Source organism: Mercenaria mercenaria, chromosome 9, assembly GCF_021730395.1.
Source record: "Mercenaria mercenaria strain notata chromosome 9, MADL_Memer_1, whole genome shotgun sequence".
In the NCBI taxonomy this organism is placed as follows: domain Eukaryota; kingdom Metazoa; phylum Mollusca; class Bivalvia; order Venerida; family Veneridae; genus Mercenaria; species Mercenaria mercenaria.
Window position 1 is genome coordinate 63,109,063 of NC_069369.1, and position 27,686 is coordinate 63,136,748.

At 36.4% G+C, this 27,686-nt stretch overlaps 1 protein-coding gene across 1 annotated transcript in view; it reads left to right on the top strand.

The window, feature by feature from the left end:
* Positions 1-27,686, top strand: part of LOC123547274 (WD repeat-containing protein 6-like) — a 197,122-nt gene that overhangs the window by 4,038 nt on the left and 165,398 nt on the right. Inside the window, exons 2-10 of the mRNA XM_053551547.1 lie at positions 47-132; positions 1,663-1,761; positions 11,052-11,200; positions 14,087-14,202; positions 17,487-17,634; positions 22,039-22,266; positions 22,504-22,710; positions 23,254-23,327; positions 23,860-24,014. Coding sequence (XP_053407522.1) covers positions 54-132; positions 1,663-1,761; positions 11,052-11,200; positions 14,087-14,202; positions 17,487-17,634; positions 22,039-22,266; positions 22,504-22,710; positions 23,254-23,327; positions 23,860-24,014 — 1,255 coding nt within the window. The 5' untranslated portion in view covers positions 47-53. The remainder of the gene's footprint in view (positions 1-46; positions 133-1,662; positions 1,762-11,051; positions 11,201-14,086; positions 14,203-17,486; positions 17,635-22,038; positions 22,267-22,503; positions 22,711-23,253; positions 23,328-23,859; positions 24,015-27,686) is intronic.

Here is a 27,686-nt window from a genome sequence, read left to right on the forward strand (position 1 = left end):
CCTATGTTTTCAACAAGTTAATGGTTTAGATGTGATCTTGTTTCAGGTACTGTATGAAAATGAGTTTATCAACAGTCTACCATACTGGACCTGTGACTGCACTTTATTGCCATGGTAACAGTGTTCTGTCAGGTAGGTTTAACTTTGACTGATATAATTTCTGTATTTTGTGATAATTCACATGCTGTGTCCTACATTCTTGCTAGCAATTACTGGTATGTGTAAATGAATGTAGGACAAACTATTCCACGGACAAAATGCTCATTAGCTTGTAGTAGTAAAATCTAAATATCCGGTTCATACTTTCATCATAAAGTCAAATTTTATTACAATCAGAAACATATTAAAATATAGTATAATAGCATACTAGTAAGTTAGTAACGTCTGAATGATATTTGACTATACAAACAGTTGCAATGAAATAATTATGTATGTTTGTATTACATATGTACTGGGTAATATGTTGCTACACTGGTTTGGTAACCTAGTGGTAGAGTGCTTGCATTGAGTGCAGGAGGTCATGGGCTTGCTCCCTGGCCATCATGTCGTACTATAGATGTGAAAATGGTACCAGTAGCTCTCTCGCTTGTTGCGCAGCTTTAAAAGAATAGTACTAGGACTGGTCAGCCTGGTGTCAGTATAATGTGACTGGGTGGGGTATCTTGTCACATTTCTATTGCCTGATCTTCTGTTGAGGCAGCACTGTTAAAGTTGGGCAGTGCTCTCACTGCTACAGATAGACATTTGTTTATATAACTGAAAAATTATTGAAAAAGACACTAAACCCAAACACACATTCACACACACACACACACACACACACACACACACATGATATTCTCATAAGAACAAACATGTTTATAGTTATAGTCATCTGTTACAAAATTTTAGCAAGCCATGCTCACTGGCATATGGCTTCATTCATATACTTGATGATAATTAAACGCACTAGCACAATTCTCAAGGAAGGATTTTTAGCTCGACTATTCAAAGAATAGTCTAGCTATTCTACTCACCCTGGCGTCGGCGTCAGCGTCACACCTCGGTTAAGTTTTTGCATGCAAGTACATACAGCTATCCTTTAAAGGCATATAGCTTTGAAACTTATTTATTCTTTTTCTAGGTCAGTCACCAACCTCACTGGGTCAAGTTCCATAACTCTAACATGTATTTTGAGCAAATTATGCCCCCTTTTGGACTTAGAAAATTCTGGTTAAAGTTTTACATGCAAGTTACTATCTCCAAAACTAATGCAGATATTGAATTAAAACTTCACATGTGTCTTCGGGGTTATAAAACTAGTTGATAGCACCAAGTCCCATAACTCTGACCTTCATTTTGGCCAAATTATGCCCCCTTTTGGACTTAGAAAATTCTTCATCCTTCAATCAACATTTTCTTAAAGCAACACCACCTTTGAAACTATAAGGTGCAAGTTTATGAAGCTTGGCCTGGATGTTCCTCTTCTAAAGCTGTACATAAAGTTCCACTTGGATGCCGGAGCTAAAAAATGCAACTTTTGAAAATATTTTGCATGGAATCTGCAGGCCTGGTAATTTGGCAGAAATATTTCATGTTATATCTGTTTGGGCTGTGAAACTCTGTAGAGTGATGCAGGACAATTACGGCCCTCTTGTAATCTATTTAATTTGTCCTTTTCAGGTATCGGTAGTCAAGTGCATGTGTATTGTATTCCACACCCAGAGCTTCATCAGTCTGTAGAAATTCTTCCTGCCAGAGTAATCCATGGTATAAAACAAGGTATATACTGCATTCAAGACCTATTTGAGCTGCACCATGAGAAAACCAACATAGTGCATTTGCGACCAGCATGGATCCAGACCAGCCTGCGCATCCATGCAGTCTGGTCAGGATCCATGCTGTTCGCTTTCTAATACTATTGCAATTAGAGAAACCATCAGTGAACAGCATGGATCCTGACCAGACTGCGTGGATGCGCAGGCTGGTCTGGATCCATGCTGGTCACAAACGCACTATGTTGTTTTTCTCATGGTGTGGCTCATTTCACTGTTTACACTGCAGCACCTTCATTTTTAGGTGACTCTCTGTTGTATTTACATGGAATGTATGCATACTTGAGGGTACTGGTGAGATCAGGCAATTGATTGCTGAGTGATGTGCTCTTGGTTCAGTAATAATTTTCTTGTAACAATTTAAAGGTCCATAATGCTTAAAATTTTTATCTTAAAAACAGGTGAAAAACAGTTTTCCAAATAGATTTTATGTGTACTTACATGGTTAAAAAAGCACTACTTTTAATATTGTACATTAACTGTTAGTTAGATCCTTACAGGGAGGTAATAAAAACACAATAGATTAAATAAGACATTCTAGTATATTCAGCAATATTCAGACCTTTGACAAATGTTAAAGAAACTAATTATCAGAAATAGGATTTAACAAGAAGTTTATGTATTTTATGTTCATAACGCAAAGCGTGGCAGCCACATTTTGAACAAAGGCATTATGAGCCTTTGAATGCAGGGTAATTCTTGTATTACATATACCAAACTTGGTAAGGGCAGAGCTTTTCATCAGGAAATTGGGAACAGGCCCTGGCCTTTCAAATTGGGAAATTCATATGCGATAATTGCTCATTTTGGGAAAAGAGCCTTTTATTGAAACAGGGTCTTTTTTTCCTTCTGCAAAAGAGATATGTAACAGAGGACACAATTTGATGGTTTCCTAATCATGAATGAGCTCACTGCTTCCTATTTCTGAAATATAATAAGGATTAATTTTACATATTAATCTCATTTATTATGGCTAAATTGAACTGGTCAACTATTTATTATTAAGCTTGTCCTAATTTGTCGTCTGCTGTTCATAAACCTTGACGATGCATGCAAGTCACGTGACATATAGGTATAAATGTAAGCAACACCGTCTTCTGTCCTCTTTCAATACCGGTAAATCGAAGTGGATAAACATTGTATTAGTTATGTCTGCACATGGTCGAGGATCACGGAGAGGAAGGCGGAGAAGGGACGACCCCTCAGCAGGAGAGAAACAAAGGCCAGAGATAGTTATTTGACAAATATAATTCGGCCGATGATAGAGGTATGAACGCTTCGATTATTGATTTTGACGAAATTTTACGGGTGTTCGATATAATGCCACGTAGTGCTCACGTAGTTGGTCACGAATATATGTCGTGCTGGAAACATGGAAAGTGTAGATAGCGTCTAGGATAATAGACACAAATAACGAAAATGTAGATGGCGGGTTGAATCTGGCGACTTCTGTAGCTAATTCTACTAGCAATAGCAATAATTTTAGCGAAAACGAGTTGATTTTTACCATATATTGATAATCTGCTTAGGCAGACAAGTTATGACATAACCATGCATGTACCATTCTCTTTAAAGCAACGGATTTGTACAGTTTTGTTGAAAAAAGGGTGCGGTGGAACTGACCGATTATGATAACGGTAGTGTTTTTGTCCCTGTTTAGTAACAGTAAAAATGAGTGCCGTCGAAGTGTGTAAAGATGATATAGGCTCTACAGAAAAATGGTCTAATGCTTTTATAATATGTCGAACTTCACGAACTACGGAATTATCTTTTTTATTATTAGAAAGGATGCAGTAATTCACGGGGGTACATTTCGGAAAAATTATGACCAACAATTTAGGTGAAAGCAAGCTTAATTCCCTCGTCGTGGTCGGCAATCAATCAGGATTGGTGGCTACGTTGCATGCCTTTGCGTTATGAATACATTTACAAGCGTGTCAAAACCAAAAAATGTCTGTATTGACTTTAACAAAGGCTAATTTTAGTTTATCGTGCCATCGCAAAGTTTAGGCGTCACATAAAAAAGAGGCGTAGTGCATTTATTATTTAATATTATTACCCCAAACTTCCAGCACCGCTAGACAATACATATAACCTGATATCTATACCAATCCTAGTAAGATACTGGAAGAATGTTAAGCAAAATTATACAAAAATAGCCGCTTGTTTTATAAATTACCTGTAAATTTTTATACAGCGCGATCATAAATAGCTATTTCGTTTTTATCATAAATACATTTAAAACACTACAGGCACAAAATTCAGACTTTCGGCCGGAAAATACAAAAAACATAATAGAAAAATATATATTAATAAAAAGACGGCAGCAATTTAAAAATATAGAGTTAAATTACTGTCAGGAAATTCTTAGTGACCTGTCTGGTTTATAAATAGAATGTGTGTATTGATAATGGAATGGTCCGTTATTTGGGTAGAAGTGTTATTCAGTTTAATGCGGTTTTTACATTAAAAGGGCAAGGTAAATCATGCTGTTTTCCCTAATCGGTGGACCAGTCTATATATTGGAAATCAAACTACACGTGGCATACGCACGTACATGGTTTATGCGGATTTTAAAAATAAACATGTTGTTGCGATGTTTTAGTAAGTTTTAAAGGATTCTTTGTTCTAAATTTTTATTAATATGTTACTGAATTTATTAACAAAGATAGGTACAGTACACTGGCAGTTCTTGACTTTTTGGATGATTTTGGTTAGAAATAACTTCGGTCAACAACTGTTACATCAAACATTTTGTAATATTTACTTCATTTAAACTTTCGGAACTTTCGACAAATTTGATAGGAAAGCAACAAAAACAAAATAATAATATGCCTCCACCCAGACATATTCTAAAATGTAACTTTCGCCAGTTTCGGGTTTTGAAATTAAAATGAATTAAAGACCTGCTCCTGTCCTACCTTTTAACCTTAAATTGTCACTGAAAAAAGCATAAAAATCCTAAGTATGAACATTGAAGCCTGTCAAATAGAGTCTGTTTTATATAAAATTCTATATAAAATACATGCGTTTTTGCGTGCTAAAGTGTGGCGCGTGGCCGTTAAAGAGGCACCACAAAATAACTGTATTTTGTATTTCCATGATGGTAATTATACATGCTTTGCATGAAGCAAAATGAGAAATAACAAGTCTCTAGTTACAAATTGACAGTGACATAATATAAGGCCAAGACAATGTGTGTGATGGCTTAACATTTTATTGAATTACTGTAGCAATATGTACAGAAATCAGTGTATTTAAATTTCAATCACATTTTGTTTCTACAAAGTAAGATAGCAATTCATCTATAGTTTTGAAACTATGCCGAAAAGAGATTGACCGAATAAGTTTGCAGATGAAGTTGTCAATATACATTTGTTCAGGAAAGGCCTAAATTGTCCACCTGAAAACTTGTAGTATAGTTATATACATGTATTACCTGTATTCTAAGAATGACTTTCATAAAGTTTTTGTGGTGGAAAAAAGTATGTTACCAGGTCGTGGTTGGTCTTTATCTGTTACCTGTTGTGCTCTTGGGTTGCGTGCATACAATAGAATTCGAATAGTTGCGGAGCAGGGCTTTAAGGTTCTCTTTTATATATAGTATACCACATACAATTCGTTTTCGTAAACATTAAAGATTGCGTTTTGTTACCTTAACTCAGAGTTCCATATTTTAGTGAGTCTTGTATAAGAAAAACGTGAACTCGGACTCAAACAAAACATAATAAAAAAGTAGAAAGGTCATTTTGCAAGTAGAGAAATTTCGGTTTGAAAACGTGTAAACAGGTATGACCTAGTAATCGAACTGTACGATTTGGAAATATCCATGCACTGGCCCGTTCCGCTGGACCTACTACGATTGATTAACGGCACAATTATTATAGTAACGTAATCAAATAAGAATGAATAAAATAAAAACAACCCCTATCATTATTAAAATGCCATGTGAAAATAACACGTATGTGTCCAGAGTTACCCCCGCTGTCGCCAAAACGTCGGTGGGCAGCTTCTTTATCCATTTTTAAAAAATACAGTTTGCTGCGTGACAGTTAGCTATGATGGTTGGTCCGATTTGGATATCATGATTATTTGAAAATAGACAGGTTGAAATCTATAGTCTTTACTTCATAGACACAAGTTGCTCAAATTCCCGGTGGTTTCTTTAATGGCATGGTGTACACCTCTTTAGTTTCAACATATTTATTTCATAATGCACATTATGCATGACTACTGACAAGACTACACACATAAGGAAAGGGATTGGAAAGATAGAATTAACTAAAATAGTTCCGCTTCTTAGAGATGATTTACATACAATAATGGCAGGCATTGAATATATTATCGTAAAATACATTACATTGAAATAAGCTGTTTTATTAAACTTTGAAGTTTTAGAAAATGGCGAACAAGGAAATTTGAAAAGTTGCGAGACGAGAACGTAAAAAATTATCAAGCAATAATCTTAGATTTGCTTTTAATAGCTTCATTTTGAGCAGTAGTAATTCAAATAGTAACTGTGTTTGGTTAAAATGTCGCTAGTTGTTTTACCTATGCAACTGCGTAATGGAGTATGATTGCTAACTACCAGAAGATAATAATAAATATTGAAAATTGGCGCATATGTTTAGTATTAAAGAGCGGTGATTTTGAAAAAGTAGAGAAGATCTGACGCAGAACTTGGAATGCTCTTCGCGATATATGCTTTTGAATATCTTAAAATCATAAGAATTTTGGGGAAATAAAAATTTTTAAAGAAAAGAAGTGCATTAAAAATTTATATTTTGTGGCGGAAAATTCTTACGCATAGGGGCGGCCAGGATTTCACATAATAGATACATTTGTTTTACCCCCTATAAATCTAATTTGCCTAGAGTGTCGTCTGTAGGTGGATAACAGTTTATAGGGTTCAAAAAATTATTTTCTGGGTTCTAAAATTATCTTTGGGTTAAATGAGCTGTAAAGTACTTGCTAGATTAGCTTTGACTAAAGCGGTCTTTAATAGCTCCTATTTTGTTAGGCCATTCTGTAGCAAAGCAGTATAGTTTCATGTTGCACTGGTGATTCGATTAATAGGTTGGCCCTACTGCGGTGTACCTTGCGGTTATATCAATCGCCGAGCGGCGGCGAAGTAGCATTAGTAATGCTTTGCGGTTCTATCTAGCGCCATGTCAATGAGTAGCAAAGCAGTATAGCAGCATGATTGCACTGGTTGTTGGATAAACAGGGTTATATCAGCGAGAGTAGCATTAGTAATGCTTTGTATCTGGCGGTGCCTATGCGGTGCAGATTTATTACAGATCTATATGACGCCGAGCGGCGTTATTGGTGCAACAGGGGTGGGGGCTTCCCAGGGTTTCTTGTAAAGTCCGCTCTTGGTCGCTCCTATGCGTATGTCTTTCCATAGCTATAATCTATGGATCGAACAAACTTCATTAGTGTCGTCTGATGAGGTTTATTTCACGTCCGTCATGACCATATCCGCCATTCATATTTTCAATTATATTCTTGGAAATACTTTTAAAAAGTAAACTTGATGGAATTATTTATATGTGGCAATGCAATAATCGTCAATAAAAATATGAACTATCACATGTCGTTGTGTTATTGGTATTTATCAATTGAGTCCTAGAATAATAAGGATTAATTTTACATATTAATCTCATTTATTATGGCTAAATTGAACTGGTCAACTATTTATTATTAAGCTTGTCCTAATTTGTCGTCTGCTGTTCATAAACCTTGACGATGCATGCAAGTCACGTGACATATAGGTATAAATGTAAGCAACACCGTCTTCTGTCCTCTTTCAATACCGGTAAATCGAAGCCCACCCACCGCACCCAAAATCTTTTATTTTATTAGTCATACTAGTTTGTAACTGTATAAGGGAAATGAAGTTCAATTTTTCTGCCGTTGAGTTTTGTATATTTCAGTTTTGTTTCTTCACAATGTATGGCAAACCCGGCATCGCTTGGCACTGTCGTTGGTATACAAAAAGACGGATGAGTTGATTTTGCTGGACCTCACTGAGAACATAACCTACATGCCGAGCCGACCATAGTTGAGCAGTAAGACTCGTGGAATTAAGATAGCCGAATGTTCAAGTGAAAAAGGAATTGTAATATATTTAAATACTTAACAGTCGTTCGGAGGAACCGAGTCAACGGGACACTAATATACCATTCTTATTCTAGGAGAGTAGGTTTAACAGTTGCTGAACTGAAGCGGAAACATTTTATAATTTAAGTTTGTGACGTGTTTGATAACAGAGTGACTTTATATTCATAAAGTTCCAATTATGAGGAGATGATGACTATAAACGAAGCATGAAAGAAGTTTAAATAGTGCTGGGATATTTACAAATAAATGTTACTTTGTATTTTAACGCGTACTATATACAATGTCGTTATTTCTTTTAACTATAAGAGTATATTGCTAATGATTCATGTTTCATTCAGATGTCTATATATTTAACAACGTGCGATTAACATAGATATACATTATATAAAATATTTTCTGTCATGACGGCGGAAAATTCTTACGCATAGGGGCGGCCAGGATTTCACATAATAGATACATTTGTTTTACCCCCTATAAATCTAATTTGCCTAGAGTGTCGTCTGTAGGGGATAACAGTTTATAGGGTTCAAAAAATTATTTTCTGGGTTCTAAAATTATCTTTGGGTTAAATGAGCTGTAAAGTACTTGCTAGATTAGCTTTGACTAAAGCGGTCTTTAATAGCTCCTATTTTGTTAGGCCATTCTGTAGCAAAGCAGTATAGTTTCATGTTGCACTGGTGATTCGATTAATAGGTTGGCCCTACTGCGGTGTACCTTGCGGTTATATCAATCGCCGAGCGGCGGCGAAAGTAGCATTAGTAATGCTTTGCGGTTCTATCTAGCGCCATGTCAATGAGTAGCAAAGCAGTATAGCAGCATGATTGCACTGGTTGTTGGATAAACAGGGTTATATCAGCGAGAGTAGCATTAGTAATGCTTTGTATCTGGCGGTGCCTATGCGGTGCAGATTTATTACAGATCTATATGACGCCGAGCGGCGTTATTGGTGCAACAGGGGTGGGGGCTTCCCAGGGTTTCTTGTAAAGTCCGCTCTTGGTCGCTCCTATGCGTATGTCTTTCCATAGCTATAATCTATGGATCGAACAAACTTCATTAGTGTCGTCTGATGAGGTTTATTTCACGTCCGTCATGACCATATCCGCCATTCATATTTTCAATTATATTCTTGGAAATACTTTTAAAAAGTAAACTTGATGGAATTATTTATATGTGGCAATGCAATAATCGTCAATAAAAATATGAACTATCACATGTCGTTGTGTTATTGGTATTTATCAATTGAGTCCTAGAATAATTGCCAATAAAAACTTTTTTTTACAATTTTTCTTTACATTTTGGGAAGTTCCTCTGCCACAGTTGGAAAAAAATAACCTTATTTTCAGTTGGGAAGTGGCTGAATATCGGCCTCTGTTATATAAGGATGAAAAGCCCTGAAGGGCAATGTGACCCTCTTGTTTGCTTCTTTGCTTTTGTATTTATCTTAAAAGAAATCCCTTTCTGTTTTCACTAAAAGCAAATTGGACTGCTTAACATTAATGTTTGTTTTTTTTCCAACACATGTTCTTGTGCTATACCTAGATATCTTATGTCCATTCATCCTGCATTTAGATAAAACAGTACGGGTAGATATGCTCATTTTTCAAAAGGTTAGAAGGTGTTAAATGTTTCTGCTACTGCTTTTTATGTAATAACAGTTTGAAAGTTTTAACATCTATCTATCAGCATTTCCAGTCTTTCTTACCTTGTGAGACTTCCCATGTCGAGTATGTTAGTTTGTATCATTTTTTCAGTTAATATATAAACAAAAGTGTCTGTATATAGTATATGCAATTGAAAAATACAAAAAAATATGGGGTTGAACATACTGCAAGAAAACCAAGATCATATGGCTGAGACTTGTGATTAAAAACACAAATATTGCATACAAGGTAGACATCAGGAAATATCTACTTCCGTTTTCATTTTACCCAGCAGTTCAGACACAGATTTGGAAATATGAAAATTTGCTCAAAGACATCTACAGACATTCCTGTTTATAGTCGAGCATTTTTAAAGCTTATGCTTTTAATGAAAATGGCTTTACTAGGCAAGAAGATGGCACTGTATGTTAATATGGACTGCATTTGAGTGGACCACATCTTGCAAATTACTACCATCGTACCAAAAGCAGATCTCTACTTTATTCAGGGACCATTAAGACCTTGCAGAGTAATGTGCCCTTTGGCTTAATTTGCATAGTTACATGTGTTATTTACTTGTGACATTATATGATTGTTCCAAGCCATATTGAGGACATACGAAACAATGTTTTTAGTAGCTCTAGCTTATATTATGCATGTATAATACAACAATTACACAAAGATTGTGATCTGTAGGTGGCCCGCTGATCTAGTGATAACAGGCTTGACTGTCATTCCAGAGGTCTGGCATTCGAGTCCCAGTCCAGGCGCTGGAAATTTCTTTGCAATTGCGCTATGTAAAGTGTCTGTCATGAAAAGGTCGCTATATAAATCTGGTATATTATATATGCCTGTTTCTCGTCAATTCGAGCTTTCTCATCGATTCGAGCCCTTGTGTTTTAGTAAAATTCATGCTCATGTAGCATGTTCTTCCATCAGAAACTTGAGTCATTTACATTTTATAATGCCTTGGAAAATATTAGTCATAAAACCACTGAAAAATTGATGAAATACCTATTTTAAATTTTTGCATCTAAAATTACTTATTTCAAAAGGAAATTACATAGTGGGTAATACTGTGAGCCCAAATTTCAAATTTAAAGCACCCCGAGCATATTTCGACTGTTGTAACGAGTGAACAAGAAGTCAAACTTGATAGAAATTTGCTTTATGGAAATAGAATATGCAAACATAAACATTTAATGACCTTCCAAACAGAGGGCTCGAATCGATGAGAAAGTTTTAAAATGATGTGGAGTTTCACCTCCTTCAGTCTCATGCAAAAAAGTACATATAAAAGATGATAACATTGTAATTCTTATTGCCCATTGTTAAATGCAAATATTTTTGCAACAAAAAACAAAAATTATTTAATTGAACAGGTTTACAAAAATTTGCACACCTCTAAAAGATTTAAGAGGCTCGAATCAAGGAGAAAGCAGCATATCATATCTATTGTAACGCATTGTTACAGTATTTGAAGATGGACTGTCAGTGAAGTTGTGTGTGTATGGACAAAAATGTTTACGACTGGTAGATTTTGATTCTGTCACTATGACGATCAAGCCTCTGGATGATGTCTTAGAGTTTTCTGATTGGATATGGGATGTAACATGGATTCAGGTAAAATTAGGCAATATCAGTATTGGTTTATAGATTCTGTAAATGGGGGAGGGGGGTTCTGTGGATGTGGTTATGGTTGCTGACTTCTGGTCACTTGCCTCTCACCCCTGCGTTTACTAAACCCTGCAAGGGCATTAGAGCGGTTCGAGTAGTCGACTTTGAATTACTTGGCCCTTGCTAATTTGGGTTTGAAACCTTGCATATAGTATAGAATTTTTCATGAGAGGGCAACATCCAGCTGGCTTACAGAAGGGTCATTGGTTCTATCCAGGTGCCTATCCATGCCTTAAACTATGCTGGAGAGGCATCTTGGGTTTTCTGCCACCATTTAAAACTGAAAAGTCACCATATGATCTACATTGTGTTGGTGTGACTTTTAACCCAACAAAAATAAAAACAACTAAAGTCTAGTAACGGGGTAGAATTCTTTCATGTGAGGAAGCCATCCAGATGGCTTGCATTATAAGGGTCAGTAGTTTTACCGTGATTCTACCCAGGTATCCAGCCATGCCTGAAATAATACTCACAGGTTCACCTGTGGTTTTCCACTGCCAGTAAAGGCTGGGAATTAAGTCACCTTATGATCTAACATTGTCAGTTAAAGGCGTACGCTAGAATTCCCTGTATATGAGATGGGCTAAATGTTTTCCCAATAACAGAATTTCTTTAAACTTTGAATATTGAAGGACAATCATCTAAGAAACAAAAAATGCAATAAAAATCATAGGTCACCGGATTCGAAAAAGAGCTATCTGCCCTTGAAAACGTTATTTTTAGGGGAAATTCCGTTTTCAAGGGCAGATAACTCTTTTTCGATACCTGTGACCTATGATTTTTAGCTCATCTGATTTTTTGAAAAAAAATGATGAGTTATTGTCATCACTTGAGCGGTTGTCGGCGTCGGCGTCGGCGTCTGCGTCGGCGTTGCCTGGTTAAGTTTTATGTTTAGGTCAGCTTTTCTCCTAAACTATCAAAGCTATTGCTTTGAAACTTGGAATACTTGTTCACCATCATAAGCTGACCCTGTATAGCAAGAAACATAACTCCATCTTGCTTTTTGCAAGATTTATGGCCCCTTTTGTACTTAGAAAATATCAGATTTCTTGGTTAAGTTTTATGTTTAGGTCAACTTTTCTCCCAAACTGTCAAAGCTATTGCTTTGAAACTTGGAATACTTGTTCACCATCATAAGCTGACCCTGTACAGCAAGAAACATAACTCCATCTTGCTTTTTGCAAGATTTATTGCCCCTTTTGGACTTAGAAAATCAGTTTTCTTGGTTAAGTTTTATGTTTAGGTCAGCTTTTATCCTAAACTATCAAAGCTATTGCTTTAAAACTTGCAACACTTGTTCACCATCATAAGTTGACCCTGTACAGCAAGAAACATAACTCCATCCTGCTTTTTGCAAGATTTATGGCCCCTTTTGGACTTAGAAAATATCAGATTTCTTGGTTAAGTTTTATGTTTAGGTCAACTTTTTCTCTTAAACTATCAAAGCTATTGCTTTGAAACTTGCAACACTTGTTCACCATCATAAGCTGACCCTGTACAGCAAGCAGCGTAACTCCATCCTGATTTTTGCAATAATTATTGCCCCTTTTGGACTTAGAAAATCATTTTCTTGGTTGAGTAATATGTTTAAGTCAACTTTTCTCATAAACTATCAAAGCTATTGCTTTAAAACTTGCAACAGTTTTTCACCATCATAAGTGGACGCTGTACATCAAGAAACATAACTCTATCCTGCTTTTTGCAAGAATGATGGCCCTTTTTAGACTTAGAAAATCATGGGTAGGACAATATTTCTATTACACAAAAAAAATCAGATGAGCGTCAGCACCCGCAAGGCGGTGCTCTTGTTATAACATTTTTTTGTTTCTTAGATGATTGTCCTTCAATATCCAAAGTTTGAAGAAATTCTGTTATTGGGAAAATTTTTGCACCACATTCTAGCATACGTCCTTAAAAGTTTGAATATTTAATGTGATATAGATATAGGAAAAAGAAGGAAAATGCGATATTTTACCTTAGACTTCAGTCTGTATTTCACACCGTATAAACTTAATCCTCCTGTTTTAAGTTGCAGGAGTGTACATCATTTTCTTGCCGAAAATGCAACTAATATTACTTTATATAAAGCAACTGGATCCTGTTGTTTTGAGTTCAGTTTTAAATCATTATTCGGAATGTAAATGTTACTGGGTATTCTATTCATTTTCCTATTAAACAAAGAAGGCTGAAAATTGTGTGTTATTATACAACAATTCATTTTTCTGACGTCACAATTTGAATTATTACGTCATAGCGTCAAACAACATAGCGGCGTACTGGAAAAAACACAACAGAAAACAGTCAAATATTTAATGAATGCCGTCAATGATGTACTTTAAAGTCCTTGGTAACATGTTAGAATTGAAATAATATTATCTCATTTAGTGATTTGCTTTTAAATAAAAGCATTGTCTGTCAGTCAGATGCATATTATTATATCACAAGGGTGCATCTGAACTCAAAACAATGACTTTATTCAGCGACAAATCACAAAATGAGATAATATTTCTTAATTGTTGTTTATAAAGGTGGTTACATACATTCCCAAATAAATTGTGAAAATGTTGGTTCTTACAGTGAAAAATATAATACGTAGCATACAGAGTTTTGAAAAAGCAAAATACTTCCATAGAATAATGTAATATTTAGCACACAGAATTGTAAAGAAATGGGCCATTTCAGTGAATAATGTAATACATAGTACACAAAATCGTGAAAAATGAAAAGCTTAAGTATTGATTAGTACTCCAGAATCTGAAAAAGCAGTTGATAGCTTTGATCATTATTAGCTTAAAATCCCATGATAACATGATAAATTTTGCTTTTTTACAGGATTCTTCAACAAAGAGAATGTTATGCCTTGCCCTTGGACATAATGTGATCATTACATATGATATAGACCAACAGTGTATAACAAGCAGTGTTCATTGCCAGGAAAAATGTATTTTGTATCCTTTATCTCAATAGTATTTTTCTTAAATTTTTACCTTTTTTCCAAGTGCCCATCTGTGCCTGATGTAATACTCGTAGGGGCACCTAGAGTCTTCCTCCACCATGAAAAGCTTGAATGTCACCACATGACCAATTATTGTGTCAGTGTGATGCTACAACCCCCCCCCCCCCCCCCCCCCCCCCCCAAAAAAAAAAAAAAAATGTTTTACTATCAGCCCTTGTGATTGGAAGTCTTGATAGTGCTTACTCAAAGTAAATCTGCTGGGTTGCAGTTAACTCAGATCATACAATTTAAAAAAAAAATGTCAAAGTTTACAAGATCTGTAAAACTGCTGTATACATAGTACATCAGGGACGTCAGTAGGTAGTTGGTTCAGGCTGCTGACTTCAAATCACTTGCCCCTAACCAAGGTGGGTTGGGAACCTAGTTTTAGGTGTAAAATTCTTCCAGTTAGATAGCCATCCAGTGGGCTTTTGGAAGGTCCATTGTTCTACCCAGGTGTCCACCTGTACTAAAAATAATGCATGTAGGGGTAACCTATGGGCGACTGTTCCAGAAGACTGTAAGTAATTTTAGTGGGAGGATAGTGCAAGATACAGAAGGTACTCAGACTTTGCAGGTTTTTTATGTCCCCACTTTTTTTGGGGGGGGGGGGGGGCATTTGTCCGTCCTTCCTTCTGTCCGCCCGTCCTTTCGAGAATGTTGTGTTGCGCCTAGCTCCAAAAGTATTTGATCTAGAGTCACAAAACTTCACAGGAATGTTGGACAGCATGTGTAGTTGTGCACCTGGGGTTTCGCGTCCAGATTCATTCAGTCATTTAGGAGTTATGGCCCCTCACTTTGTAAAAATTGGTCATTTTAGTGTTGTGTCGTGCCTAGCTCCAAAAGTATTTGACGTAGAGTCACAAAACTTTACAGGAATGTTGGTCAGCATGTGTAGTTGTGCACCTGGGGTTTCGTGTCCGGATTTATTCAGTCGTGTAGGAGTTATAGCCCCTGACTGAGTAAAATATTGGTCATTTTAATGTTGTGTCGCATGTAGCACTAAAAGTATTTGACCTAGAGTCACCAAAGTTTACAGGAATGTTGGTCACCATGTGCAGTTGTGCACCTGGGGTTTTGCATCCGGATTCATTCAGTCATGTAGGAGTTATGGCCCCTGACTTAGTTAAAAATTGGTCATTTTGATGTTGTGTCGCACCTAGCTCCAAAAGTAATTGACCTAGAGTCACCAAAGTTTACAGGAATGTTGGTCATTATGTGCAGTTGTGCACCTGGGGTTTTGCGTCCGGATTCATTCAGTCATGTAGAAGTTCTGGCCCCTGACTTAGTTAAAAATTTGTCATTTTAATGTTGTGTAGCGCCTAGCTCCAAAAGTATTTGACCTAGAGTCACCAAAGTTTACAGGAATGTTGGTCAGCATGTGCAGATGTGCACCTGGGGTTTCACGTCCAGATTCATTCAGTATTGTAGGAGTTATGGCCCCTGACCTAGGAAAAAATTTGTGTCCTTTGTCATGTAGTGGGGGCATCTGTGTCCCATGGACACATTTCTAGTTTCACATGCTGGGTGTAAAGCACCTGTACACAGGACTCTTATTCCAGTTTTAATAATTTTTAGCTCGACTATTTGAAGAATAGTCTAGCTATTCTACTCACCCTGGCGTCGGCGTCACACCTTGGTTAAGTTTTTGCATGCAAGTACATACAGCTCTCATTTAAAGGCATATAGCTTTGAAACTTATTTTTTCTTTTTCTAGGTCAATTACCAACCTCACTGGGTCAAGTTCCATAACTCTGACATGTATTTTGAGAAAATTATGCCCCCTTTTGGACTTCTGGTTAAAGTTTTACATGCAAGTTACTATCTCCAAAACTAATGCAGATATTGAATTGAAACTTCACGTGTCTTTGGGGTTATAAAACTAGTTGATAGCAGCAAGTCCCATAACTCTGACCTTCATTTTGGCCAAATTATCCCCCTTTTGGACTTAGAAAATTCTGGTTAAAGTTTTGCGTGCAAGTACATACAGCTATAACGAAAAAGCATATAGATTTGAAACTTATTTTTTCTTTTTCTAGATCAATAACCAACCTCACTAGGTCAAATCCCATTACTCTGACATGTATTTTGAGCAAATTATGCCCCCTTTTGGACTTAGAAAATTCTGGTCAAAGTTTTACATGCAAGTTACTATCTCCAAAACTAATGCAGATATTGAGTTGAAACTTCACATGTGTCTTCGGGGTTATAAACTAGTTGATAGCAGCAAGTCCCATAACTCTGACCTTCATTTTGGCCAAATTATTCACCCAATTGGACTTAGAAAATCCTGGTTAAAGTTTTGCGTGCAAGTACATACAGCAATTACTAAAAGGCATATACATTTGAAACTTATTTTTTCTTTTTCTAGATCAGTAACCAACCTCACTGGGTTAAGTCCCATAACTCTGACATGTATTTCGAGCAAATTATGCCCCCTTTTGGACTTAGAAAAAATTCTGGTTAATGTTTTACATGCAAGTTACTATGTCCAAAACTAATGCAGATATTGAATTGAAACTTCACATGTGCCTTCGGGGTTATGAAACTAGTTGATAGCAGCAAGTCTTATAACTCTGATGTGCATTTTGGTCAAATTATGTCCCCTTTTGAACTTAAAACTCTTTTAATATTTAACCTTTTTGGGTAATATTTTCCTGCTTCTGGGACAATATTTCGAATAGACGAGCTTGGCTGTCTTACGGACAGCTCTTGTTAGTAAGAGCAGTGGCTTGAACTCGCGACCCCTGTTTTGTAGACAGTGTTACTACTGGACCACTGCTTCCACTTTTAGGGCACCTGGGTTCTTCCTCCTTCATCAAAAGCTGGAAATGTTACCATATGACCTAAATTGTGTCAGTATGACTCTAAACCCAACAATAAAAAACATAATACAGTATAACCTCTGTCATAAATCCCACTGAAGAGGATAGAAATCTGCAGAGCAGTAGTCTAAACACAACAAACACTGTCTACACAGTGGTGTTTGTTAAAGATGTTGCACTGTATGCAACTTTTGTAACTCCATACTGCTGTTAAAAGAATTCCATATTCACCAGACTTAAAGCCTAATTTTAATGAAAAATATTTTTGGATTGGCAAATGTTTGTTTGGAGTGGCAGATTTCTTTGAACGACTAAATACATTCATTTGGTGTTGCAGACATCAATCTTCTGTGAGATGTTATTTGAAAATGTCACTTGTATCTTTTTGTGTGTTTTCTTTAACAGTTGTTAGATATTGTGCTAAGTTTCTGACTTCCCAGCCAGACTGTGTCATTTTAGCAGCTGGTACTGTGTTTAATCAAGTGGTAATCTGGAGTGCACAGTCTACACTTAGCTCAACAGGAAGAGTGGAACCATTCCATAGGTTGACAGGTCATCAGGTACTGAGTATTTCTTCTTGAATCTTGTAGAATAACTTTTAAACTACTGATTTATTGTACCCCCGACAACAAAGTTGTAAGGGGGGGTATACTGGTTTCAGGTTGTCTGTCTGTCCGTCTGGCCATCTGTCCGTAGACGCAATCTTGTGCGCACCATCTCTACTTATCCCCTTGACAGAATTTAATGAAACTTCACACAAGTGATTAGTAACAACAGTAGTTGTGCATGGGGCATGTTAGGTTCTTTTAGAAAAAAATTTTGCAGAGTTATGGGACTTTGTTTTTTTGTTACTATACTATAAATACATAGACACAATCTTGTGCACACCATCTCTCCTCATCCCCTTGACACAATTTAATGAAACTTCACACAAGTGATCAGTACCAACAGTAGTTGTGCATGGGGCATGTTAGGTTTTTTTAGAAAAAAAATTTGCAGAGTTATGGGACTTTGTTTTTTGTTACTATACTATATACATAGACAAAATCTTGTGCGCACCATCTCTCCTCATCCCCTTGACACAATTTAATGAAACTTCACACAAGTGATCAGTAACAACAGTAGTTGTGCATGGGGCATGTTAGGTTCTTTTAGAAAAAAAATTTGCAGAGTTATGGGACTTTGTTTTTTAGTTACTATACTATATACATAGACACAATCTTGTGCGCACCATCTCTCCTCATCCCCTTGACACAATTTAATGAAACTTCACACAAGTGATCAGTAATGACAGTAGTTGTGCATGGGGCATGTTAGGTTCTTTCAGAAAAAAATTTTGCAGAGTTATGGGACTTTGTTTTTTTGTTACTATACTATATACATAGACACAATCTTGTGTGCACCACCTCTCCTCATCCCCTTGACACAATTTAATGAAACTTCACACAAGTGATCAGTAACAACAGTAGTTGTGCATGGGGCATGTTAGGTTCTTTCAGCGACAAAAATTGCAGAGTTATGGGACTTTGTTTCTTGTTAACATACTATGTACATACAGTCTGCATATGCAATCTTGTGCGTGCCTAATCTACCAAACCCTTACACACAATTTAATGAAACTTCACACAAGTGATCAGTACCAACCCTAGTTGTGCATGGTGCATGTTACATTCTTTTAGATAAATATTCTGCATAGTTATGGGACTTTGTTTTTTGTTACTATACTGTATACATACAGTCTATACACATACAGTCCACATAATTATGCAATCTTGTGTGCGTCAAATTGCAATGTACTGTCAGGGTTCGCACAGACTTGAAAACTCCTTGAATTTCAAGCTGCTAGATGAAAAGTGCTTGAATTTGCAAAAACCTCCTTAAAACTCCTTGAATTCGTTTCTTGCCTTGAAAAGTGCTTGATTTTATGATAAAAGTCCTTGAATTTCCTTCTTCAGAAATTTTGGTCAGCTTAATAAAAAAGGATCGTAAAAGACGCTTTGTTATATGTACGCATCGCCATGTTTTATGTCTGCATAACCTATGTGTACCGTACGATACGGGTTTTAAACAGACCGGGACTAGGAAAATTACGACATGTAAGAATTACGGACACCATTTCCGTTAGGCTGATCACTACCAAATAGAATGTAAGCCTCCGCAGGTCTAGTCACAAGTAGTCCAAATATAAATAGTACTAATCTTTTTTCCTTTCCTAGTGCATTTTCTCGGCAGCAATGTGCTTACTTTGACCCTACCGCGTTTCAGTATGTATCACTTTGCATTCTAATGAAATTGGCATGTTCCTATCGCATGCTAGATAAAAATGGCGGCGTAAGAATTTAATGTCACGAAAAGAGAAATTGAAAGAAGCAAAAAGTAGTGAATTCAGCGGGTTGTATTTAACGAACTGTAGTTTTCTTATATAAAAGTTAACACCCCCTTTTCTTTTTGTTTTTTCTAAAGTAGCTATCTAGTTCTTTATGGAAATATAAGTCTCTGAAAATCTGATATGCTAGAAAATGTCGAAAAACCGTTATGAAGTGAGTGGATTTTATATGAAATAAAGAACAGCTGGATTTAGTGGTGTTCAGCCTATAAGGGGCAATACATGTTATTTTCTGAAACCCCTCGAAAATGAATGGAAATGCCATTAATCTATTCTTTATGATGTAAAACGGTAACAAATGGCTGAAAACGCTTAAATTTCTTGTGTTTTTGGAATTTAGATCGAATTTTCGACCAGGTGGCACTATTTTGGTTCGTTTTAGGACCTAGTAAATGTCTTTTCTCGCATTTTAGCACTTCAGTTGTCTAAATAATATTGAAATTAGCATGTTTCTGAATGAAAATGACAAACATCGTAACGATTAAATGGATGTTAAATGTAAATTCCACGAATAAGGTAAAATTAATTGAAATATTGCTTGCACAGGGCTAAATTTTGCATATTTTTGGGGATGGGGGTGACCTGTAATGAATTGTCATTTCTCTACATTTTCTCAATATTTTGCACCAAAACAAAGCAGAATCATTGTGAAATAGGTGTACCTTGAGAATGGATGCAAATTCATGGAAAAATCAAACAAAAATTTTCTCTTATAGGCTGATCACTACCAAATAGTATGTAAGCCTCCGCAGGTCTAGTCACAAGTAGTCCAAATATAAATAGTACTAATCTTTTTTCCTTTCCTAGTGCATTTTCTCGGCAGCAACGTGCTTACTTTTACCCTACCGCGTTTCAGTATGTATCACTTTGCATTCTAATGAAATCGGCATGTTCCTATCGCATGCTAGATAAAAATGGCAGCGTAAGAATTTAATGTCACGAAAAGAGAAATTGAAAGAAGCGAAAAGTAGTAAATTCAGCGGGTTGTATTTAACGAACTGTAGTTTTCTTATGTAAAAGTTAACACCCCCCTTTTCTTTTTGTTTTTCTAAAGTAGCGATCTAGTTCTTTATGGGAATATAAGTCTCTGAAAATCTGATATGCTAGAAAATGTCGAAAAACCGTTATGAAGTGAGTGGATTTTATATGAAATAAAGAACAGCTGGATTTAGTGGTGTTCAGCCTTACCGATATCGAAGAAAATGTCGTGTATTTTCAACAAAAAGTGGCTTGTATCCTATCCGTGGCTGCTCGAGCTTGAAAACAAACGGAAAGCCATGTGCAAATATTGTAACAAAGTTATTGACATTAGTTCAATGGGTGAATCGGCGCTGAAATCGCACGTCAAGTCTGAGAAGCACAAGAAAAATGTACCTGATCGAGTCACCCACGGCCACTCTTGATGTGTTTACTATTCCACCTTCGCCCCCAGCAGCAAGAGGCACCTAAAACTTGAACTTATATGACATGATAAGTCGCTGTTGATGTAAGAAGTGTTGATCAATTTTTTGCCAGTTATTTTGTGTGTGATAAAGTGTTGATCAATTGCAGATTGGAACTTTATAGAAAAACTTATATCACGTGATAGTCATTTTGGATGTACGAAGTGTTCACCAATTGTAAGCCAGTCATTTCATGTGCAATAAGTGCTTGTTCAATTTTTTGCTTATCCTTGAAAACGTAATAAAAGTCCTTGAAAACTCCTTGAAAACACCTTGAATTTTTTGTCAGTCTGGCTGTATGAACCCTGACTGTGTCAGTGCATGCGGGGGGTACATTCATCACCTTTAGTGATAGCTCTAGTTTAAGCTTGATTATGATGAAAGTTTGTTTGCATCTTTTGAATCTGCATCCATGAACAGTACTGTTGTCATATGAGAAGGTGTATTCATGACCCCAGTGAGGCTTGAACTGATGAAATGGCCAACTCCTTATGTTGTGTTATGGGCTTTATTGCAAGTGGCTTTTTGCCCTTAAATCCTGCAGTTTTAAGATTTTGAGATCATCTAGAGCCTTATGTGTGTGTATGGGATAGCATACTATAACTCATGCTTACAGACAGTGCCGTGACAGTTTTATGCATACATTCTTTGAAATGAAACTATGGATGCTTGTCTGTCTGTAAAATTTGCAGCTGTGCTTCAAATTAATAGAGAAGTGTGCCTGATTACTGTACTTAGTTTCTTCGTAGGAAGAGCATAAGTCTTATAGTGAAACTTATACACCTTAGGTAATTTCAACTATTTCTAAAATAATTTCACAGAAACAGTTAATATGTTTTTGTCAGGTATGCATCCCTGTTGTGAAGTGGTTAGTGGGGTATATCTTGTATTCTAACCCTTACCATGCTGGACATGACTGATTCTGCCTTTGCGACCACTGCATATCTTGACCAGCCTGCACATCCATTTTAACAGCTAATGGTACTGTCCAAATTGAAAGATGGACAAGTTCATTTAATTTATAGAAATTTAGCAGGGTAAGGGCTAATCTTGTCCTCCTCCTGTTTGATGTTATCACAGTAAGAAAAATTAAACCAAATAATTGCCTTCAAGTGGGATACATTCCTTTTTTTCAGGGTGTTATTTTCTCTGTTGATTATGATCCTAAATCTCGGTTGATTTGTTCTGTGTCTGATGATAGAAGCATCAGACTGTACAGTGTAGTTTTTGATGGTACGGCGGGTAAACCTTCTCTCAGAGACTGGGAGAAAATGAACACCACCTTACTGCACGTGTTATATGGACATTCTGCACGAGTTTGGGACGTGAGATTACTCTCTTCGAGCTTTGTCAGCATTGGTGAGGTAAAACATTATTTTTTTTTCTGGGAAATGTTTCAAAATAAATGTAAAGAAGTATTTTGTTATTTTTTTCGAAAATGACTCAAATTCATTATTGAAGGGATGGAATCCAAAAGTTGAATAAGTCAATTTTTATCACAGAAGGTCCAAATTTTTAAGAAAAAAAGATGAACAGGTTTGAAAGTTAGAAGTATTTGGAACTTTTTAAATGATCTGTTACATTCAACACATTTTTCCCAGGATTCCACTTGCTGTATATGGTCATATGAAGGTAGGGTGTTGAAAAAGTTCAAAGGTCACAAAGGAAAGAGTATATGGAGCATGTGTGTAGACAAGGGAGAGAATTATGTGATTACTGGTGGGGGAGACAACTCTGTAAGAATGTGGAAACTTCAGCAGCAAACGATGGAAAATAAAGAATCTGTCACAAGATCGTTAGATTTACGGGTGAAGCATTTTGCCATCTTCAAAATTGACATAAGAATATACTTTTATTAAGCCGCCCTTTGAGGAATAGGGGTATATTGCTTAATTCATGTTTATCTGTGTGTGCATTGGTAGTCTGATTAGTTGCTTATCAAAAGCTGGAGAACACTTGCACATACAGGTGCCAGACTTTGTGCAAAGATTGCCCGTAGTCCATAGATTACCTTGGATATTTTGTGGATCAGTATGCAAAAGGTGAAGTACACAGTGATGTTTAAACCTGCAGTGTTTGGTGGTCAAAACTGCCCACAGTTTTAAGCAGCAAGTAATTCAAAGTACACTAAAAATGCATGTTTGACCAAAACTTTCACTTGACCGCTATAGACCATTGTTGTCCCGTATTGACCAACTTATGTTGTTTCTGTATTGAATGACTTCTTGGTCAATACTCAAAATTTTAACCATGAAAACTATGTAAAAAAACCTTTGAATGTGTTTTGTCAGGGAAAGGGCACTGTATAAATGTGGTATAATATATATGTTATTGTTTGTTTATGATTTCAGCTTGTCCCAGAAGATTTCCCAAGGAATACAATGTTGCTAGATATAGAAAGGATACTGACAATAACAAATATGGGGTAAGTAAATTTCTTCAAAAATGACAAAGGAAAAACAAACAAAAAAACAATAAGTAGAAAAAAAAAACAATCATTTCTAAAAATAGAACCTGTCCTATCCTGAAGCGGATATTTTGTAGTTACCAGCTTTTTGCACTTCACTTAACATCTGACATAGTTGTTGGTATTTTAGGGAGTAGTTATTCAGACATGTCATGACACTGTCAGAAAGTTAACCTAACAAGTTTGTGAATTCTGTAGTGGTACTAACCTATCCTCTGTAATTACCAGCCTCTTCACATTAATCAGAGGTGGGGACCAGTTTATTTCAGACACAGTGTCTTATATGAAGTTTATGTAAGGAACACGGCTTAGCCATGGGTCCAGTGCCTGAACCCATGATCCATAGATCTGCAATCTCTAAGCAAGCTAAGCAGGCAGGCTTACTTTGTATTGTATGAAAGGCTACTATTACTGTTCTTGTGAAATGGCGCAGATTTTACATAGCCTTCTTATTTTACTTTCTGAGAGCCATTTTCTGTTCTAATTACAGGAAACTGATTTTGTATAACCAGGCTACAGACCGTTGCACCAATCTGATGTCTGATGAATTATTCGGGTCATACACAGTGATGAGTGTATCACCAAACAGTAGATATATTGCTGTAGGCAACATACATGGGACATTGAGGATACTGCATGCGACAGGTTTGTGAATAGGAAATTTTAACCTTTACCTGCTAAATTTCTATTATGGACTGGTCTATCATTCAATTTGGGCAGTACCATTTATTATTCGAAGGGGTGTTAACTGAAAATTTACTGACTGAATTGTTAACAGTGCAGACCATGATCTTTGTCTGCACTGGTCACAAAGGCAGAATTACTTGCCGGCAGCAGGCTAAAGGTTAAATAGTATAGTTTCTGTAAAATGAGAAGATGGCTATTCATCACGATGTGAAAAACATGTGCAAGAGTCAAGACATATATTCAACTTTAACTGCCATATACCTCCCTAGGAAAGTGGTGAAGGTCACTGACTTTGAATCACTTGCCCCTCAGACTTATGTTTCAGTTCCAGCATGATCCGATCCTTTCTTGTGAGGAGTCTTCTGGTCCGAGGTTTTACCCCGGGTCTCATCTGTGCCAGCAGTAATGCCTTAAAACTGTAATCCTTGTAGCTATCACTGTAGGTGATTCATACCCCACACCAAAGACTTACTTGAAATGGGGTTTGCCGGAAACATTAAATTTTCAGCAAGATGCCTTTTTTACAGGACATTTGAAGTTTGTAAAGAAAAAGTCAACATATCTGTTTTTGTTATTTCCATTTCTTGTGTATAAAAACATAGGTAGCTACCTGTCTATATAAGCATAAAAAAGAGTGTTCAGCATTATTTACAAACTAATATAAAGTAAATACTACAATAGCTGAATTACAAAAACATAAAAAAACATTTAAGAAATATATCTAATTAAAAATACAAACAACAATATTCTTCCAGAAAACTGATACACAATAACTAAACAGTGTATATAGTCATTTATCAGCCAGAACCTTATTTGGTACATTAGGAATTGTTGCCATGGTAACTGCTTTAACAAATTTATCCAAAATAGGTTACTTTGTTCTGATTCATATATTTATGCACCATTTTGCCAAACAAGAAAAATAACAGCAGAAGAGGACTTAGTTAAGTCAACATTAAACTAAACAAATTCTACATTATATTACAGTAAATATTCAGAAAATGCTACAGAAATGTTGGGAAACACTCCTATATTTAATTTACAGGGTTGTAGCAACAATACAATGTAAGCTATAAAACAAACATTTTTGTGACAGACAGGGCTATGATATAATCTTAATTTTAGAACATTGAATTTTTTATACCCAGAAGGAGTGTCAAATTAGATCTGTCATTTACCAAGACCTACATATCCCATGGTTAGGTACTGTGAAGTCATAATCATTGGGAAGTAATTTTCTACAAAATTTTAAAATTGGACGATACAGTTGCAATAGGAGAAATCAGAAAAGCGATAATTCTGCACTAACCTGTATCCTTCACTAACCTGTGTCTCAGACTAAGCACTGTCCAAAACTAACTGCTGTCTCACTAACTATTATCCCACACTAATCTTTATCCAAACTTACCTGTGTCTCACTGCTACCTGTATCTTGCACTAATCTGTATCAAGAACTCACCTGTGTCCCACACTCACTTGTGTCCTACATTAACCGTAGTCCAACACTGACTGCTGTCCCACACTCACCTGTGTCCAACACTAACTGCTGTCCCACACTAACCACTGTCCCACACATACATATGTCTATAACACTAACGACAGTGTCACACTGACCACTATCCCACATTTATCTGTGTCAGACACTAACCACAGTCCCACAATAACCGTTGTCCCACTTTTACCTGTGTCCAACACTTACCACAGTCCCATACTAACTACTGTCCCAGACTCGATGTGTCCAACACTAACTGCTGTTCCTCACTAACCGCTGTCCCACACTTGCTTATGTCCAGAACTAAAGACAGCCCCACACTTACCACTGTCACACACTTATCTGTGTCCAATACTCACCACAGTCCTACACTAACTGCTGTCCCACACTAACTATTGTCCCACACTTATCTATGTCCAACACTAACCACAGTCCCACACTAACCACTGTCCCACACTTATCTGTGTCCAATACTCACCACAGTCCTACACTAACTGCTGTCCCACTCAAACTATTGTCCCACACTTATCTATGTCCAACACTAACCACAGTCCCACACTAACCACTGTCCCACACTTATCTGTGTCCAATACTCACCACAGTCCTACACTAACTGCTGTCCCACACTAACTATTGTCCCACACTTATCTATGTCCAACACTAACCACAGTCCCACACTAACCACTGTCCCACACTTATCTGTGTCCAATACTCACCACAGTCCTACACTAACTGCTGTCCCACACTAACTATTGTCCCACACTTATCTATGTCCAACACTAACCACAGTCCCACACTAACCACTGTCCAACACTTATCTGTGTCCAATACTCACCACAGTCCTACACTAACTGCTGTCCCACACTAACCATTGTCCCACTCTTATCTATGTCCAACACTAACCACATTTACTACTGTCCCACACTTACCTGTGTCCAACAGTAACCATTGTCCCACATTATCCACTCTCCCACATTAACTTTCCAAACACTAACTTCTCTCCCACAACACAAATCTGTATCCCACACTAACCCATGTCCCACACTAACCTGTGCTCCACACCTATAGCTGTCCCACACTAACTGCTGTCTCATACTTACCTGCATCCCACACTAAACAGTATCTTACAGTTATTGCCATTGGTATCCCACACTAACGGGTGTCACAGAGTGGGTTTACTGCTCTTACTGATATCACAGACATATGGGTTTCCCACACAAAACAATAGCCTACATTAATGAGTATCTCTCCACTAACAGGTATCACAAACCTATGGGTGTTTCACACTATGTACCTTACACTAACCTGTATACATGCAGAACAACCTGTATTTACTTATTTATATACATGTACGTCTCAGCTATGTACATAATTAGACTACAGTAAGAAAATGTACAAATATTAAAAGACTGTTAAACAGTCATATACAATACAACACACACAAAACTTAATGATAATGATAATGACCTATAAATAAACTGTAGATCCGTGGGTAGCGATAAGGCGGGACACCAGAAGAGTATTATTTAATTTAAACTTGTCGAAACAAAACATAAACTTAAATGTTTATCAAATTTAAAAATATATAAGAATCACTTAATTCAGGTGAATAAATTCAAATACATAAAAATATTTACATAAATTGGAAGAAGTGATATTATTCACAAATACTAATAACTTAAAAAAAAACAACACACATTTATAAGTATCACCACAAACATTTGCTTAAATGTTTATGGATAGAGTCTTTAATGCTAACTAAATGCTGATATTCAAACAAATATAATATTACAGATATGATAAAATTGATACTATGATGAAGACTAGCACCAGAACAACTCTAGTAGTAAGTTAAACAATATCTCACAGCTAGATAAGATATGAGTCTAAAATATTCCATAGTTAAAGACCGATAGTTTGAAATACTTCACAGTTAAGGCTAAAATGTTCCATGGTTAGAGGGAGATAGCTTAAATTATTTCACATTTAAGGTATGAGTATAGAGGGTTGCATAGTTAAAAGGAAATAGTTTAAAGTATTTCACAGTTAAGGTATGAGTGTAAAATATAAAATATTCCGTAGTTAAAGGGAGATAGTTTTAATATTTCGCAGTTAAGGCACAGGTCTAACAAATTTCA